This window comes from Berghia stephanieae, chromosome 12 (assembly GCF_034508935.2).
Source record: "Berghia stephanieae isolate SIO BIC M18660-M18661 chromosome 12, UCSD_Bste_1.3, whole genome shotgun sequence".
Classification (NCBI taxonomy): Eukaryota; Metazoa; Mollusca; class Gastropoda; order Nudibranchia; family Aeolidiidae; genus Berghia; species Berghia stephanieae.
Window position 1 is genome coordinate 26,124,707 of NC_088371.1, and position 17,089 is coordinate 26,141,795.

Genomic DNA, 17,089 nt, shown 5'->3' on the forward strand with positions numbered 1-17,089 from the left:
TGGATTAGACTGTACAAGTAAGTAAAAAATTCCTCTTTTACTTTTAAATTCTATTTCAAAGTTTTAAGTCTTTTTATCAATAACAAGCATTTTTTTTTATTTAATACAATGTGTTAGAAAGAAACGTTTGGTGCCAGAAAGTATCTGTTCAGGATTTTGAAGCCAATTTATTCTAGCCCTCTCATTGGAAAACCCTATCATTTCTTAGTAAATATGTAATCGTTGAATAATGCTTTGAACGCGTTGAATAGAAAATTTTAAAAGACAGCTGATTGGTAATTATAAATAATCTTTTGGTACGCATGAATATAAATCCAATGTTTTTAGTTTTGGGTCAAATTGTCATTCAAGCAGAAGGAGAAAGATACAAATTATGGTGAATAGAAGTACTAATACCATACCATTTGGTTACAAAATATCTAATAATCTTACTTGGAGGGGTAGAATAAACATATTCTTTTCTTTGTATTTATTAAACTCGATATATTTTTATCATGCAATAACACATACATACTCGCAAGCTCGTTGTGTTCTGGGCACGATAAAAATAACTCGTTTAATAAATACAAAGAGATGAAAGAATCATATAATATTTAATACTGCTAAGGGCAAATCATTAATTTGTATAAAGTGTATTATGATGACTGATAATTGTTTCCTCCGAAGACTAAAATGTTGCATAATTTCAAGAAGTTGTCTGATCATATCAGCTCTATCAAATATGTGACTAACCACGACGATTTAGTATTATCTGACATGGCGGTTCTTTGCCAAAAAAAATTCCCAAATTTTGTAAGCTAAAAACAGCAGAATTTGCACAAAATTTGCAAAATAAATTGCAAAAATTTGCAATTGATTTTCCTAAAACCCTTAATTAGTTCATGAAAGAGAAAGGTATTTGTTTGTTTTTAAGGGTTTCATGGCGCTTGCAACAAATGTAAGGTCATATTAGCGCCAGTAAAAAGGAAAAAAATGAGATAGTAAAAAAAAGAAATTACTCTTGATTAATTATCTTTCATGTTAACATGCGCCTGTTTTTCTGTCTCTTTTTTTTTTCTCTTCAAAATCTCGAAAACTTGCAAAAATTTACACAAATTTGAAAAATTTCCAAAAAGTTGCAGAATTTGCGGCCACAATGCAAATCAGTGATATTTTGAGATTTTTTGTGGCCACAAGCGATGCAAAAAACTGACATGCCAGTATTATGCAGACCTGCCACAATCATTGAAAAAACAATCTAGAAAATTGGGGATGAACCACACACTGGAAACTAATCTTAAAGTCCATAATAGTATTATATAGTAATTATAATTTGTTTATATATATTTGAGTTAAACATATAATGTTTTACTGAGGAAATTCAATGAAATTTCTTCAACTGGAAAAGGAAAAGAAAATCAACATCACTTTGTGAAAATGGATATAAATAAAATTGAAAATGATGTCGATTTTATTTTTTTATTTTTTTCAGTTTTGTCAAAAAACTCTCAAAACCTGGGACTTCAGTAATTTCCCAGTTTGAATGTCTTTTAAACAAATAGAGAGATTCTAATTAATCAAAATTTGAAGGACGAGTTTTCTGGTCAAAAGTTTTTAATGTGCTTTGTTTTGTTTTTTTCAGAGAACTACAGATTTAATCCTAAGTAAATATTCATCCTTTATCCTCAATGTTGAGAGAGGGACATCCCGAAATGTTCATGTTATTTGTCAATGTTGATTTAACACAGCAGCCTATATCAGATTTCTTCCATCGTTAGGGCCGGGTGGCAAAATAGTACAGTCTTTGACTCATACCCAGAAAGAACCAAATTCAACTCCCAGCCCCACGGTGAGCAATTCCCTTAACCCTTGTTCAGTTAGCGGCACTGCAATGAGCCTGATGCCTGGGTTATTCCAGTCTTCCCTTGGAATAAATCCTAAAGACATATTTTCCTTTACCGATGAATAAAGAATTTTTTTGTTAATAATACTTATTTTTAACTGGATGAAAAAGTAAAATAACACAGAATGCATGGGAAACAGATTATGGTTGTCACACCATTACTCTTTTCCTTGTAGGTTAACCATCCATCCAAGGACTTGCCTATCAAAGCCGCATGAGAACAAGTTACACGCTGTGTTGTTGTTGTCAGACCAAGCCACAGCACACACCATTCGAGCATGACCCTGTCAGCAAGGAAAGGAGAAAATTATAACACATCGAATAAAATAGTTACAGTTACGGTATCTTGTAACATTTCTTGTACTTGAAATGAAAGAACACACTGAAATGCCAGTACAAAGCAAGAAAATGGGATGGTCAAAAATTTAGAGATTTACAAATAAAAGCAGACAAGAAAGAGTAAGATGTAATAAGTAAGGGTAATGATTCAAATAGGAAACAGCTGTAGATTCCAAGAGCTCAAAAACTGTACAGTTTGAGATCACCTAAACGTCTCATCCAGACACAAGCACAAGATCGAACTAAGAGTATTACACTTAAATGCTTACACGTACAGACTATTACTTAAATTAACTCTTTAAGCGCTGAGGCTATATTCGCGTTTCCATAACAAAATGGCTGACACCTGATTGAGGCAGCGTGAGAATGACAAGTTAAGACAAAGCGACATTCGAATTTGGTGCAAAATCTCAATTGAAATACCCCCTTAGGGTCAACTGAATGTTCTGATGAAAGAAATGATACCATTGGTTCAATTTATAGTACTTTTGTAGAAAGTAGGACTGGATTACTGTTTATTGTTTTTGCCTTTCAAGACTGGCCACACTGTGCGGCCATTGGCCAGTAGAACAGATTCTGTTCTGGTCACACAGCGCAGCCAATGGTTTTGAAAGAGTTAATATAATAGTACATAAAAGAGACAATTTACAAATGAAAAAAACCATCATCTCCCAAAACTATAAATATATATTTGACTGATTCCCTCTGAGCTAAAGACAAAGACAGAAAACAAGTTGCAATATAGATAGAAGGAGATAAAAGACACAACAAGTGACCTCCCTGACCACCTTATCACGTCCAGGTACTTTCAACACACACTGTCAGTGTTTCACGTTAATCTTTACAAAAATGAAAGCATTTCATATCAAAGCGGTCTAATATGTGTCAGAGCATGACATAATCGGTCGGAAGGTGAACATTTTGATTTACATTTTTTTTTTTAATTTTTTAATTTTCTGAAAAATATGCTCCCCAGAACATTTTAATCTTTATTTGAAGTAAATCGAGTGATTTTTCATGAAGTTATGGTCAGATGTATGGGAAAGGTATCCAGCAACTTTTCTCAAATTTCATACTTTTTCAACTTCACTAGGTGTAAAAAATATTTAGAAGTGAAATTAAGCTCTGATATTTCCTGAAGATATACAAAAAGGGTTGATTTAATCATTTATGACAAGAACTCATTTTTTATTTTTTTTAAATTGACTTTCTAACTAAACTTGGCAATATCTTAGTTTTCATCATCCGACTGATTATGTCATTCACTGTAACTTGAAGGAATGAAGACGTCATTTAGTCCTTTGTTATTGTTTTTATACAGCCTGCTGGCTGTTTTGTTCTCACTAAATTCTATTAATCAGACTATAAACGTTAAAGGGTAGGACATAATTTTGTTTGTGCCCGCTATGTGGTCTTGTGGTAAGACACTGGCTTTTGGATCGGAAGGTCCTGGGTTCGAGCCTCGCTCAGAGCATAGTTGAGTTCTTGGAAAAGGATATTTACTCACATTCTCTCACCATACGTGTAAAATGAGTACCTGGCCGTTAACAGCGTTGTCCGTTTGAAAAAGATTGTAATATCCCCTAACAGGCATCATGTCTCGTCCTACATATTAAGTGTTGCTGTTGGCCAGGGACCCCTTGTAAAGCGCTTTGAGCATGTGTATTGGATATTGCGCTATATAAAAAAGCTCAATTTTAAACTATTTTTAATGTGGCTGGTGGCTGTTGAGAGTATTTTACCTAAATGTATAGCATTAATAGTAAAAAAAAAAAATGGTGCCCAAGAAGCTTTTTCCAAACCCTTTATGATGCAAAATGGCTCATTAGTCTTTAAACCAACCATAAGAACTCTCTCCAAAAAAAAAAAAATGGTGCCCAAGAAGCTTTTTCCAAACCCTTTATGATGCAAAATGGCTCATTAGTCTTTAAACCAACCATAAGAACTCTCTCCAAAAAAGTAAGAGATGTACCAAACATTATTTTAAAATCTAGATTGAAACATCATTTATTTTATGAGAAATATCTTGCACAGAGCCTATTATTGTATTGTACTACTTGGTTTTATTTGTGTCAAGTTACACAGTAAGTGTTATTAGATTATTGTTACAATTGAATGATTTAATCTAATGAAGCCAATGTAAATGGCATAGAGTATGACATTATCATGGGTATGCTCCATTGAAATGATATTCATTATTATTATTATTATTATTATTATTATTATTATTATTATTATTATTATTATTATTATTATTATTATTATTATTATTATTATTATTATTATCATTATTATTATCATTATTATTATCATTATTATTATTATTATTATTATTATTATTATTATTATTATTATTATTATTATTATCATTATTATTATTATTCTTATTATTATCATTATTATTATTATTCTTATTATTATTCTTATTATTCTTATTATTATTATTATTATTATTATTATTATTATTATTATTATTATTATTATATTATTATTATTATTATACATTTCTGTTTCTGTCGTGTCAACAAGATGCTGCTGCTGACTTTGGACTTCCAAATATCGCGTGCTAAAATTGAGACAAAAACAGGGTCTACCCACCTGTCTGTTGTTTCTGGGCAGACGGCCTATCCTGACCCCATGCATGTCGTAGAGTCGAATGTTTCTATTGTCATGGGGGATGGCAATGATGTTGTGATTGTGGGACACAGACAGCCTGGGAAGTCAAAGTGTATAGGTCAAAGGTCGAATTGAAGAAGGGGGGGGGGGGGGGGAGGGAATCACTGACAACACCATGAATGTGTGTTGATAAAAACAACAACACCAATAATAATAAATAAAAATAAATAATAATAAAATAAAAATAATATAATAATAATAATAATAATAATAATAATAATAATAATAATAATAATAATAATAATAATAATAATAATAATGATGTTTTTGATGATAATGATGCACATTTGTTTAGCGCAAGTTATTCCAGCTATATGCAGGTGGACATAAATACAAACAAATTAATAAAGGTAACATAAAGTATAAATAAATATAAAGAACATCTTGCTAAAATAGCAGAATTCCATTCGCTGGTCATTTTTCGTTTTTTTTTTCCTTTTGTTAAATAAAGAAAGAATTGTCAGATATTTAACAAAACTTTAACTGAAGTCCCACAAGTCCGTCAATCCATACTTTGCTGTTCAGTGAAATATCGACCAATTCTGCCAGTCAAAACACCTAAATAGTAATTATATAAAAATCTCAAGTTTTTGGGGTTTTTTAGGAAACGAAGGATTAACATAATGAAGTGTGCTCGATAAAAATTTCATTTTAAAAAATCTGCCTCTGGTTTAAAGAATATAAGAAATCAAGAACTGTAACCAGGTTTTACCTATTGACTTCTGAGTCTGTGCGTATGGCGGCTGTCGCAGACCTCATGTTTCGCATGTCCCAAACTTTGACTGTTCTGTCATCGCTGCCTGACACAATTTTGTCACCAGACGAGAACACAGCTGATGTCACTTGTCTGGAGGATAAGAGGGGAGAAAAAAAGAAAAAAAGAATCACATTTCAATCAATCTGTGGATTTTGAACTTAAACAGCAAAACCAAAAACAAAATTTGATAACCAAGAATTTAGTTTGAAATTTTGTCATTTGTAATTTTTGTGTTACTGTAAATTAAAAAAAACTCTCAGTATTTCAAGTGTTTGCATTCATATAATCATAGACCAAAGAGAGTTATTTCCCTTTCACTGTTCATATGACCAAAATAATGAGACTTGTATATCTTTGCTGTGATAATTGATTAAGTTGCTTCTCTCTTAGAGGTTGTATATGTGACGCAGTGCTGATGGTGACTAAAAGTGAAAAAGAAGGAACATTTTGAACAATTGCCTACAAGCCCCATCTTTACTAAACTGACCCCAACCTTCAGAGCAATTGAGATGATAAATTATCATTGATACTCTAGCTAACTTCTCAAGAGCGGGGAAACTGCACATGTATGATTCACCACACATCAACTTTTTCACTATCAATAGATTGATTGGGGGGCGGAGGGAGGGGATGGGAGGTGTAATTTTTTTTAACAGGATTCTTCTTCTTCTTCTTCGTTCCTCTGATGGACATCTATGGCTGCAGTCCGATATCTGCTATGAAGTCTGTGGTCCGCTTTCGGTCCTCAGCCTCACCATAGAGCTTTGTGTTGAGTGTTGTAGGGGTGACCCAGTGGTTCGAACGTTGCACGTTGTATAATGGGCAATCCATAAGCATATATAAAGTGGTTTCATGGTCGGTTCCACATGGGCAATAAGGGGTTGTTCCAATACCTAGCTTTGTAAACATGTGTCCTCTTAGTCTATTGTGTCCTGTTTGGAGGCGGAATAGGGTGACTTGGCTACTTCGCTGAATGGCATGGATTGGATCCTGCTTGTTGTGTTCCAGGTTAACAGTGTTAACAGGATGAAATTCCTCCTTGGACTCCAAAATCCCAGATCCCATGAAAACAACGGCACTGATGATGGAACTCAGTCTCTTCATGGAGGGAAAGATAAAGGGAGTAAATCTGACTCCTAAATAAGAGAACAACACAAAACAAATGACGTTTCGGTCTTTGGCTTTTTTCAAGTAAACATGAGATATATACTTGAAAAAGGCCAAAGGCTGAAACGTCGTTTGTTTTGTGTTGTTCCCTAATATATGAGTCACATTTACTCCCTTTATCTTTCTCTCCTTTTTAATGACTCATTTAGGCACCTTTAGTTTTTAGTCTCTTCAAGTCACTGGACAATGGAAGATTTTGAGTCATTGAGTAGCTACTCCATTCTTTGACATTGTCAGTCCACTGTCACCTTTGGCAACCTGTATTCTCTTTCCTGGCACATCACACTGCAGCTCTATTTTCATAATAGATAACACATGACCTAAATCTTCTTCTTCTGAACAGTTTCTATTCCTTCTCGGTTCCAATGCCATCATTTATAATCCCTTTTTTGTTCATTACACATTCTGTCCACGATAATCTAATGAGCCTTTAGAATATAAACATTTCAAACGCTCAGGTATGCCTACTGCGAAAGGCAACAGGGTGCTAGGCTAAGCCTAGTTCATGAATAATCTGTGTGCGTGTGTTTGTGTGTGTGTCTGTGTATAGATAGAATGCGCTTGGCTAAGAAGCTCACAACATTGCCATCCAGAAGTATAATGGACCAACACATAAAACTGTGTGTAACCTCGAACATTTATAGTCAGGTTAATACAGTTTAGTGAGAATGACTCATAACACGGATGGCAAAAAACAGAAACAAAGACCTGAATGACGTCAACTTCGAACTATCTATAGGCTGCTTACAACTGTACTACATCATTTTCAGTATAACAATATACACACATGCGCACAAACATCGGTCAGCTTGAAAGTGAAAGAGAGAGGGGGATTACAAATTATAAAAAATAGAGATTTCAGCACCATTTGGGTTGTTTCCCTTGAAATTCGGCTATAACAGGACTCGTTTATAACAGGGATTTTTGGCTGGTCCCACCATGCCTATGATACTGAGGTTCCACTGTATTCAGTATAATCTTCTTCTTCTTTCAGCTTATCCCGCATTTTGTAGGGTTGCCATAATGAATGCCACATCTCCATGCATCTTGGTTCAACGCATCATCTTCCTCCAGGCCAGTTCTTTCATATCATCCTTTACCTTATCCAACCATTTTGTCTTTGGGCGTCCCTTTTTCCTCTTTCCCGCTATTTGTAAGTCCAATACTGTCCTTCCCACGAACTCCCCCTCTCATCTCTTTACATGTCTGAACCATTTTAATCTATCTTCTCTCATCTTTATAGATACATTCTTCACTACATTCTTCACTTCAGTCAACCTTCGAAATAATTCATTTCTCACTTTCTTGTCCAGCCAGTATAATAAAGTTCCTAAACTTACTGGGTATGTCCCTGGAAGACATTCACCGTCATGGCAGATGCCCTGAAGTCCCAAAGTCTGAAGGTCGTGTCCTTGGACGAGGTCAACGCAAGTCTCTGTGTCTGGTGTGCTTGGACATCTGTCAGTTCCTGGTCGTGGCCTGTAGATGATATTTAGGACAAAGAAGATAAATTGCATATCGAAACCTGAGAAATGACGTAGAAAAAAGAATGTAACGGTTTAAATAAAATAATAAACAACTTCAGACAATAATTCTTCAGAGTAAGTTCTTCCTGATGGGTTGAAGAAGGGCTTTGAGCCCAAAAATGTTCTGGGCTTGTTATTTTCATATTATTGTTTTTTTTAGGCTGTAACATTCATTCTTGTACATTATACAATCCATGGTTTCTAACACTTTAATTTTCACAATAAAAAATGAAGAAGGGAAGAGGTAAAAAAAAAACAATAGCAGTTTTACTGTAAATAACATTAGACAAAAATATATACATGTCAGTTTGCTTTTTAAAACTTGAGCTTTTATATAGCACAATATCCATTGTTAATATTATTATTAATGTTATTGCAGTCGTTGCATTGGCTTCCCGTGGAGAAGCAGATTGCTTACAAACTTGCTTGTTACTGTTTCAAGTGCATCCATGCTACTGCTCCCAACTACTTGTCATCTCTTCTTTCCATCTACAATCCGAATCGCTCTCTCCACTCATCTACTTCCCTGTACTTGAACCGTTTGATTCCTAAGTCAAATTTTTTCACGACGTGCTTTCACATATTCTGCTCCTTCTGGGTGGAATGCCCTTTCAGCAGACACCAGACACCATAATTCCCTGTCCTCCTTTAAAGCCCCTTTGAAGAAGAGTATTTCCTTTCAATTTTCTGTGAGTGATTTTATTGACTTTGTTGAATGATATATAGGAAATCATGTGCATATATGTATAAGAGCTTCCAAGCACTTGTGGTGGAAATGGGCGCTATAGAAATTATTATAATTATTATATTATATTATTATTATTATTATTATTATTATTATTATTATTATTATTATTATTATTATTTTATTATTATTATTATTATTATTATTATTATTATTATTATTATATTATTATTATGATGACATACCAGCCAAGAGAGAAATCTGTTCTCCCGTTTCTCCGTCTGCCAACACAGCTGTTCTATCCCATGATGCTGTGATGATCTGAGTCCCACCGCACATCCAGTCGGCTGCAGTCAACACCTCGCTGTGTTGTTTGAACTCAAGTTGAGGACTGTAAAGGCTATTGGAGTCAACGGGAGGGACCTCTGGGACTTCACCTGAAGTAAGTAGTAAGTCAGTAGTATTGAGTTAGTGAGTAAGTGTGCATGAGTAGATTCCACTGCCAACAACGATGATTATGATAATGATAATGATGATGATGATGATGATTATGATAAAAATGAAAATGATAATGTGATGAAAATGACGATGATGATGAAAACAACAACATTAATGATGAAGATGATGATGATGATGGTGATGATGATAAAAATGAAAATGATAATGTGATGAAAATTGCGATGAGGATGAAAACAACAGCAATAATGATGATGATATATATATATATATATATATATATATATATATATAATAAAAAAGCAAAAACCATTAAATAATAGTGCTCAAATTTTTTATAAAAGGAGCTATTTATAAACATTATTGAATAGTTGTTATTACTCATACAGAACAAATATTATATATATATATATATAATATATATATATATATATATATATATTTTTTTTTTTTTTTTTTTTTTTTTAAATATATATATATATATATATACTTAGAGAGAGAGAGAGAGAGAGAGGAGAGAGAGAGAGAGAGAGAGAGAGAGAGAGAGAGAGAGAGAGAGAGAGAGAGAGAGAGAGAGAGAAATAATACATCACAGTCTTACTGTCATGCCCATCTTCTCTCTCAGAACTGTCGAGTTCCTCATCGCCTGACGACTGGGACTTCTGAAATAAAACATCAAATTTTCCCATCAATAAAATTATCATTACCAGTAGCTAAATCAGTCCTTAGAACGCTCAACTGACATGCAATGCAAATTTTGCTTATTCATTCCAAAACTACCTACAACTTTTTCCAGCCCCCGTGTTTATCCAGCGGTTCAATTTTGTGTGTCCCAGCAGTACAGTCTTTGCTTCGTACCTAAAAAGTACTGAGTTCGATCACCCGTCGCGCTTTTTGTGGCCTTGAGCAAGTCACCTCGCCCCAGCTCAATTTGCGGTGCTGCTCTGCCGCTGATGCCTGGGTTATTTCAGTCTTCCCTTAGAATAAATAGACCCTAAAGACAAATTTCCCCAAGGAGATGAATAAAAGGAATTATATTAATTAATTAATTAATTTATTTATTTATTTATTTATTTATTTATTTATTTATTTATTTATTTATTTATTTATTTATTTATTTATTCATTTATTTTATAGATAAGACTGAGGATTCATTTTTCATCACTTGTATATATTGTATATACAACAAACCTGGACATCGCCGTGAGATGGATGTGACACTTGGGGCTGTGCTTTCCAAATATGGGCAGTGCCATCACCGGATGCCGTCAGGACCAGATCTTGAGTGGGGTGGAATCGGATGGAGTTGACGGATCCGTGGTGACCCAAGTATCGTAGAAGACAAGTACCCGTGTCAATGGAGAACAGCCTAGCACTGTGGTCTGGAAATTCAGATGAAAGAGACAGAAAACATTTTTTTTACAGTGAATGACATAGTCAGTCAGACGGTGAAAAGGTTTGAACTGAGATATTGCCAAGTTAAGTTATAAGGTCAATTTTTAAAAATCAAATATGAGTTCTAGTCATAAATGATTAAATCAACCCTTTTTGTACATCTTCTGGAAATTACAAAGCTTAATTTCACTTCTAAATATTTTTTACACGTAGTCAAGTTGAAAAAGTATGAAATTTGAGAAAAGTTGTTGAATACCTTTCCCATACATCTGACCATAACTTCATGAAAAATCTATCGATTTACTTCAAATAAAGATTAAAATGCTTTGGGGAAAATGCAAATCCAAAATGTCCACCTTCCGACTGATTATGTCATGCACTGACACAAATTCTAATTTATCTATGGGACTCATAAATGATTATTAATCACCAATTTATTCACTTTGGACAGCATAGGTGATTCCTGTTGACATCAGACGTGGTCTAACAGGCTGGGAGGGGGGGGGGGGGAAGAAACATTGACTGCACCCGCAACAAAAATGAAGTAAAATAAAATCAATATGAACATTAATATAGCACATTTCCATAGATTAACCATGCTCAATGCGCTTCATGTTTCATTTATTCGCCCACCAGGTAGCATGGAATCATATTATTTTCATTTCATTTCACTTTAGATACTCATTCATACCTGAGTCAAGTAGAGTTATGTGTGTAAAGTGCCTTTTCAAAGGACACAATGTTAGAACCTGAATGTTCCACAACCACAGTCACCTACCCAGTCACTGATCGTGCTTAACATTGCTTGACTTGGGAGACAAGACTATAGATACTGTAGCGCTGAGACACCGAGTCACACGGCCCCTCTACTTGTGTGGTAGGTGCTCTAGCTACTGAGCTATCAGGTCCCAGCGCCCCCCCCCCCCACCTCCTCTTGTAACATAAAGGTAGGTGTCAATTGGCTTCAACAGTCATGACGTCACTTCCCTCGTAATGACGCATGGTAACTTAGTAACTGGCTCTAAACTATCGGAACAATGGCGGACGCCCTTGTGAAATATTTCTCCGACGAGCATAAAAGTGTATCCAGAGGAGAAAAACATAAATATGATCATGATTTGACTTTTATACATTCTGATCACATGACATATGAAAATTTCTAGCCAGCATGAAGAATAAAAAGTACCCATTTTTTTTTTTTTTTGTTTAGAACCACGCTGCTCGCCGTTGATGGGCGACGTGACATCAGACTATTGAATCCAATTAATGGGCATTCTCACCACGCAATGGAGTCATCTTAATCAACATTCATACAGCTCTCACCCGCAGACGCAGTCCCAATGACAGGGGTGGGGTGTGACCTTGACACGCTGACCTCCCACACCCCATCTCGGTGACCTCTGTAGTCTCTCACCAGACTGTACACAGCAGTGGACGTACGGAAACTGGATACCAGCTTACTGGTGGACTGTTTGTAGGTGGTCTTTATCTTCTGAGACAACTGACTCTCTGTGAAAAAAAAAATTATTCATTTAAAAAAATGACAATTTCATGGTTCTTTTAACTTTTTTGGTAATTTATAATTTAAAATCACTTTTTGGGCATCTAGTTAATACAGACATAATACATACTCTCTTGAGACAAAATGTAACATTTAAGAATTTAGCATCACCAACCTTTAATCACAGCAATAATACAATCGAAAACGGATATATCGACATCGTCGGGAGCACGATGAAATGTCGATATAAGCGTGATGTCGTTATAACAGTTGTCGATATATCCGCTTTGCAGTGTACGTTCGTACCAATAGCCGTCGTTGACACTTACTTTTATTTTTGGCTGTGTATTCGGCAGGATCGTGGGTCTCTAACAATATCGGTTTATCAATACTGCTGGAGTCTACCGCTAGCCTCTCTGTCAGGACTTCTACTCTGTCTTGTACTGTGGATGGATAGATGGATGGATGGGTGGGTGGGTGGTGGATGGATGGATGGGTGGGTGGATGGTTGGATGGGTGGGTGGATGGTTGGATGATGGATGGGTGGATGGATGATGGGTGGGTGAATGGGTGGACGGATGGATGGATAGAGAGATGGATGGGTGGGTGGATGGTTGGATGATGGATGGGTGGATGGATGATGGGTGGGTAGATGGGTGGGTGAATGGGTGGACGGATGGATGGATAGAGAGATGGATGAGTGGGTCGATTGATGGATAGATGGATGGACGGATGTGTGAATGGGTGGATAAATGGATGGATGGAAAAATAAGGAGGATATTGCGCAATATAAAAAGCTCAATTTTTCAAATTTTCTTAAAGCTCAATAATGCTGAAATCTACAGCTTATATCCCTGCTGGAATTTCAAATCTGGCAAGTACGGGAGGTGAATGAAGAATGAATTATTGAATCAATAAACAAAAAAAATGAATGAATGGATGAATAAATTGGCTGATTACTGATGAATCAATGTGTGATTGAATGAGGCAATCGTAGATGAACGATGCAATGTAATACATTGATTTATTGAGGATTGCACAAGTGACTGGAAAGAACAATGGGTATAAAAATCAAATTGTATCTGGATAAATGGATGGATGGAAAGATGGATGGGTGGATTGTGGAAGGAAGGAAGGATGAATGGATGGATGAAGTTATTGATGGAAGGAAGGAAGAGTAAATGGATTGAAAGATGGATGGATAGATGGGGGGGGGGGGGGGAATTAATGGATGAATCGATTGGTGGATGGATGGATGGAAGAATGGATAAATGAATGTAAGGAAGGACGGATGGATGGACGGATAGTCAAATAACCAATCGGAAAGACCTCTGGGCTCTCTACTCGCCACACCCAATTTTTTAAATAATCATAAGAAAGAAAAATTATACCAGAGAGAGAAAAGTAAAAAAAAAAGAAAACAGTCTGCCCATCTCAGTTTCTCCAAATTCCCTATTTATAAAAAAAAATTTTAATAAAAAAAAAATAAATAAATAAATAAATAAATAAATAAAATAAATAAATAAATAAATCCTCTTTAAAAAATATAGCATTGTGGAGAACATTGTGCTTATTTGAGTCAATAGAAAAATTGATACGGCGCACAACTCTACTGAAAGATTTGAAAATTAGAAATGTATTTTTTACAGATAGATAAACAGATAACTTGATTTCCTTTTATAATTTAAAGTCAGTTTGAAAGTTCGTTGAGTCAAACAGATATCATAAAATATGTACCAACGACGGCACTTGACTCCCAAAATCAACTAATTTTGACACTGTAAAAAGTTGTCAATTTGCGTCATCTATTTATGACATCAAGTATTATTATTACTTCCGTTGTGTTGTTGATTAAGCGGTGATCAGTGTTTGTTCTAATTGCGTGTATGTTTGTGTGTGTGTGTGCGTGTGTGTGTTTGTGTTTGTGTATGTGTGTGTGTTGTGTGTGGTGTATACATGTGTGTGTGGGTGTTGGCATTTTTCAGCAAATCGTGGCATTCATAGTGATATTATTCACTTGATCACATGAAGGTATTTCAGTCGCCATTTTCATTCTTTTTTTACTATTAGGGTTAGCTCGAGATCGAGGATATTTCTTTTTCTATTAAGGTTAGTCATAAGTCTTAGTAAAGGTGCTAGGATGTTTGTTTTTCCATAAGTTAAGTAAAGGGGAGACATTCCGAAAGCTCCTACATCCCCAGTATTCTTTAAATTTGTATTTTCACCGTTGATATTTTGTCAGGCATTTATTTATTCAATTTGTCATTATATCTAGAAGTATTTTAAAAACTCTAGAACAAACCTTGATAGATTTTTGTGAAAGTTTAAAATTTCTTAATTTGACCATTGTTTTCATTTTCAGCCGCCATTTTGATTTGTTAAATATTGAAAGGTAGTGCAAAGCAGTCCGAGAGTTGTTTTTTTTTTTTCTATTAGGGTTAGCTCTAGAGGTTAGTCATAAGTCTTATTAAAGGTGCTAGGAAGTTTGTTTTTCCATAAGTTAAGTAAAGGGGAGACATGCCGAAAGCTCCTACATCCCCAGTATTCTTTAAATTTGTATTTTCACCTTTGATCTTTTGTCAGGCGTTTATTTATTCAATTTGTCATGATTTTTTCTATTAGGGTTAGCTCGAGATCGGATGATTTTTTTTTTCCTATTAGGCTTAGTCATGAGTATTATTAAAGGGCGGGGGTGTTTGTTTTTCCTATTCGGGTTAATTAAAGGTACTAGGTTTAATTTTTTCTTGGGGTTAGTTGAGGGAATATATTATTAAATATATTATTGGGCCACACAGAAAAATCAACCGAAGATATACCAAATTACACAGACAACGTTGTTTACCAATCTGCCCTCATTAAATGATGGTGAGTACAGTATCGAATGAAAATAGTTTTCCCCGCGAAATTGCGGGCTTTTTACTAGTATATAAAAATAATAATAATAATAATAATAATAATAATAATAATAATAATAATAATAATAATAATAATAATAATAATAATAATAATAATAATAATAATAATAATAATAATAATAATAATAATAATAATAGAGAAGAGGAACGAAAATAAATTGAATGATAAACGTCAGAGACCGCTAATTTTAATTATTGCGCTTGACTGAAGGTGACAGGGTAATTTTGCCTATTGATCCCTTATGGGGGAAGAAGGGATGGGAGGGGGGGGGGGGGAAGTGAGTAGTAAAAAGATGGAAAGGGAAGGAGGGAGGGGGGGGGGGGGGTTACGAGTTATTTATTATTTACGAGGACGTGACAAGGAACAGGTCAGGCCAATCTCATTCAACCTATCGAGTGAATTTATATATAGAGAGAAAAGTAATAATTTTGAGCTTTACATTGAACAATATTCACGTAATGTGCTCAAAGCGGTTTGCCAGTGTTTCCAAGCCAACAGCAACACTTTTTTTTAAATTGAACTTTTATATAGCGCAATATCCGCTAAACGTGCTCAAGGCGCTTTATAAGGGGTGCCTGGCCAACAGCAACACTTAACTTTTAGGACGGGACATGACGCATGTAAGGCAGTATTACAATTTTTTTCGACAGAGACAACGCTGTTAACGACCAGGTACTCATTTTACATCTGAGAATGTAAGTAAAGAGGCTTTGCCAAGGACTCAGCTATGCGCCGAGCGAGGCTCGAACCAAGGATCTTCCGATCCGAAAGCAAGTGTCATACCACTAGACCACATAACCCCACAACAGCAACACTTTACAAGAAGGTAGGACGAAACGCGCTATTGTGAGGGAACGGGCAAAGGCAATGTCGTCCAAAGTATCAAGAGTATTTCAAAGAGATAAAGGAGAAGAAGAAGAAAAAGAAGAAGAAGAAGAAGAAGAAGAAGAAGAAGAAGAAGAAGAAGAAGAAGAAGAAGAAGAAGAAGAAGAAGAAGAAGAAGAAAGAAAGAAAGAAAGAAGAAAGAAAGAAAGAAAGAAAGAAAGAAAGAAAGAAAGAAAGAAAGAAAGAAAGAAAGAAAGAAAGAAAGAAAGAAAGAAAGAAAGAAAGAAAGAAAGAAAGAAAGAAAAAAAGAAAGAAAGAAAGAAAGAAAGGAAGGAAGAAAGAAAGAAAGAAAGAAAGATAACGGAGCTATTATGTAGCGCAATATCCACTAAATGTGCCGCACCGTCTTGTGTCGGTATCGACGTCCACATAAAAGCAGGTCGGATAACTGAACACAATGATGGGCCTGGTTTAACATTGTTGTAATGGCAATATTAGGGGGCGGAGAGGCCGAGTGGTTAAAGCATTGCACTGTGACCCGGAAGGTCCCCACTTTGGGTTTTTTCCTTGGGAAAATTTATTAACCCCCAATTTGCTCACTTGGACAACATGGGCGATTCCTGTTGACATCAATTATCTATATTCCTTCATGGAATGCCTAGGCGACGGTATCTTATGATGTAGGTAGTGGCGGAAGGGCATAATTTATTTATTTTTTTTAATGGGCAATATATTGCAGTTGGTTTGAGAGTAGTTCCATTACAACAATGAGACCAAAACAATTTTTGGGTTATCAGACCTGCAAATAAGTTCACGTTGGTCGGAATGAGTTAAACGCAAAAAAGCATTGCAAATTATTCATGGCCAAAAATGACAGAATTTATGAAGGACAACGGACGGACAAAGCCGAAAGGACTCTGCTGACCCGATGACGTCTTCGCCAAACAAGTAACACAGAAGTGAT

The 17,089-nt window shown here is 35.2% G+C and overlaps 2 protein-coding genes across 2 annotated transcripts in view; both read right to left on the minus strand.

Annotated features, from left to right (window-relative positions):
- Positions 1–1,575: 1,575 nt before the first annotated feature.
- LOC144958303 (WD repeat-containing protein 37-like) overlaps positions 1,576–17,089 on the minus strand; it is a 45,789-nt gene continuing 30,275 nt past the window's right edge. The window contains exons 4-12 of the mRNA XM_078890188.1: positions 12,714–12,827; positions 12,207–12,392; positions 10,680–10,870; positions 10,090–10,150; positions 9,278–9,469; positions 8,162–8,300; positions 5,610–5,744; positions 4,820–4,934; positions 1,576–2,166 (exon numbers count right to left, since the gene is read on the minus strand). Coding sequence (XP_078746314.1) covers positions 2,041–2,166; positions 4,820–4,934; positions 5,610–5,744; positions 8,162–8,300; positions 9,278–9,371 — 609 coding nt within the window. The 5' untranslated portion in view covers positions 9,372–9,469; positions 10,090–10,150; positions 10,680–10,870; positions 12,207–12,392; positions 12,714–12,827 and the 3' untranslated portion in view covers positions 1,576–2,040. The remainder of the gene's footprint in view (positions 2,167–4,819; positions 4,935–5,609; positions 5,745–8,161; positions 8,301–9,277; positions 9,470–10,089; positions 10,151–10,679; positions 10,871–12,206; positions 12,393–12,713; positions 12,828–17,089) is intronic.
- Positions 10,164–17,089, minus strand: part of LOC144957604 (WD repeat-containing protein 37-like) — an 8,642-nt gene continuing 1,716 nt past the window's right edge. The window contains exons 2-5 of the mRNA XM_078888948.1: positions 12,714–12,827; positions 12,207–12,392; positions 10,680–10,870; positions 10,164–10,226 (exon numbers count right to left, since the gene is read on the minus strand). Coding sequence (XP_078745074.1) covers positions 10,164–10,226; positions 10,680–10,870; positions 12,207–12,392; positions 12,714–12,827 — 554 coding nt within the window. The remainder of the gene's footprint in view (positions 10,227–10,679; positions 10,871–12,206; positions 12,393–12,713; positions 12,828–17,089) is intronic.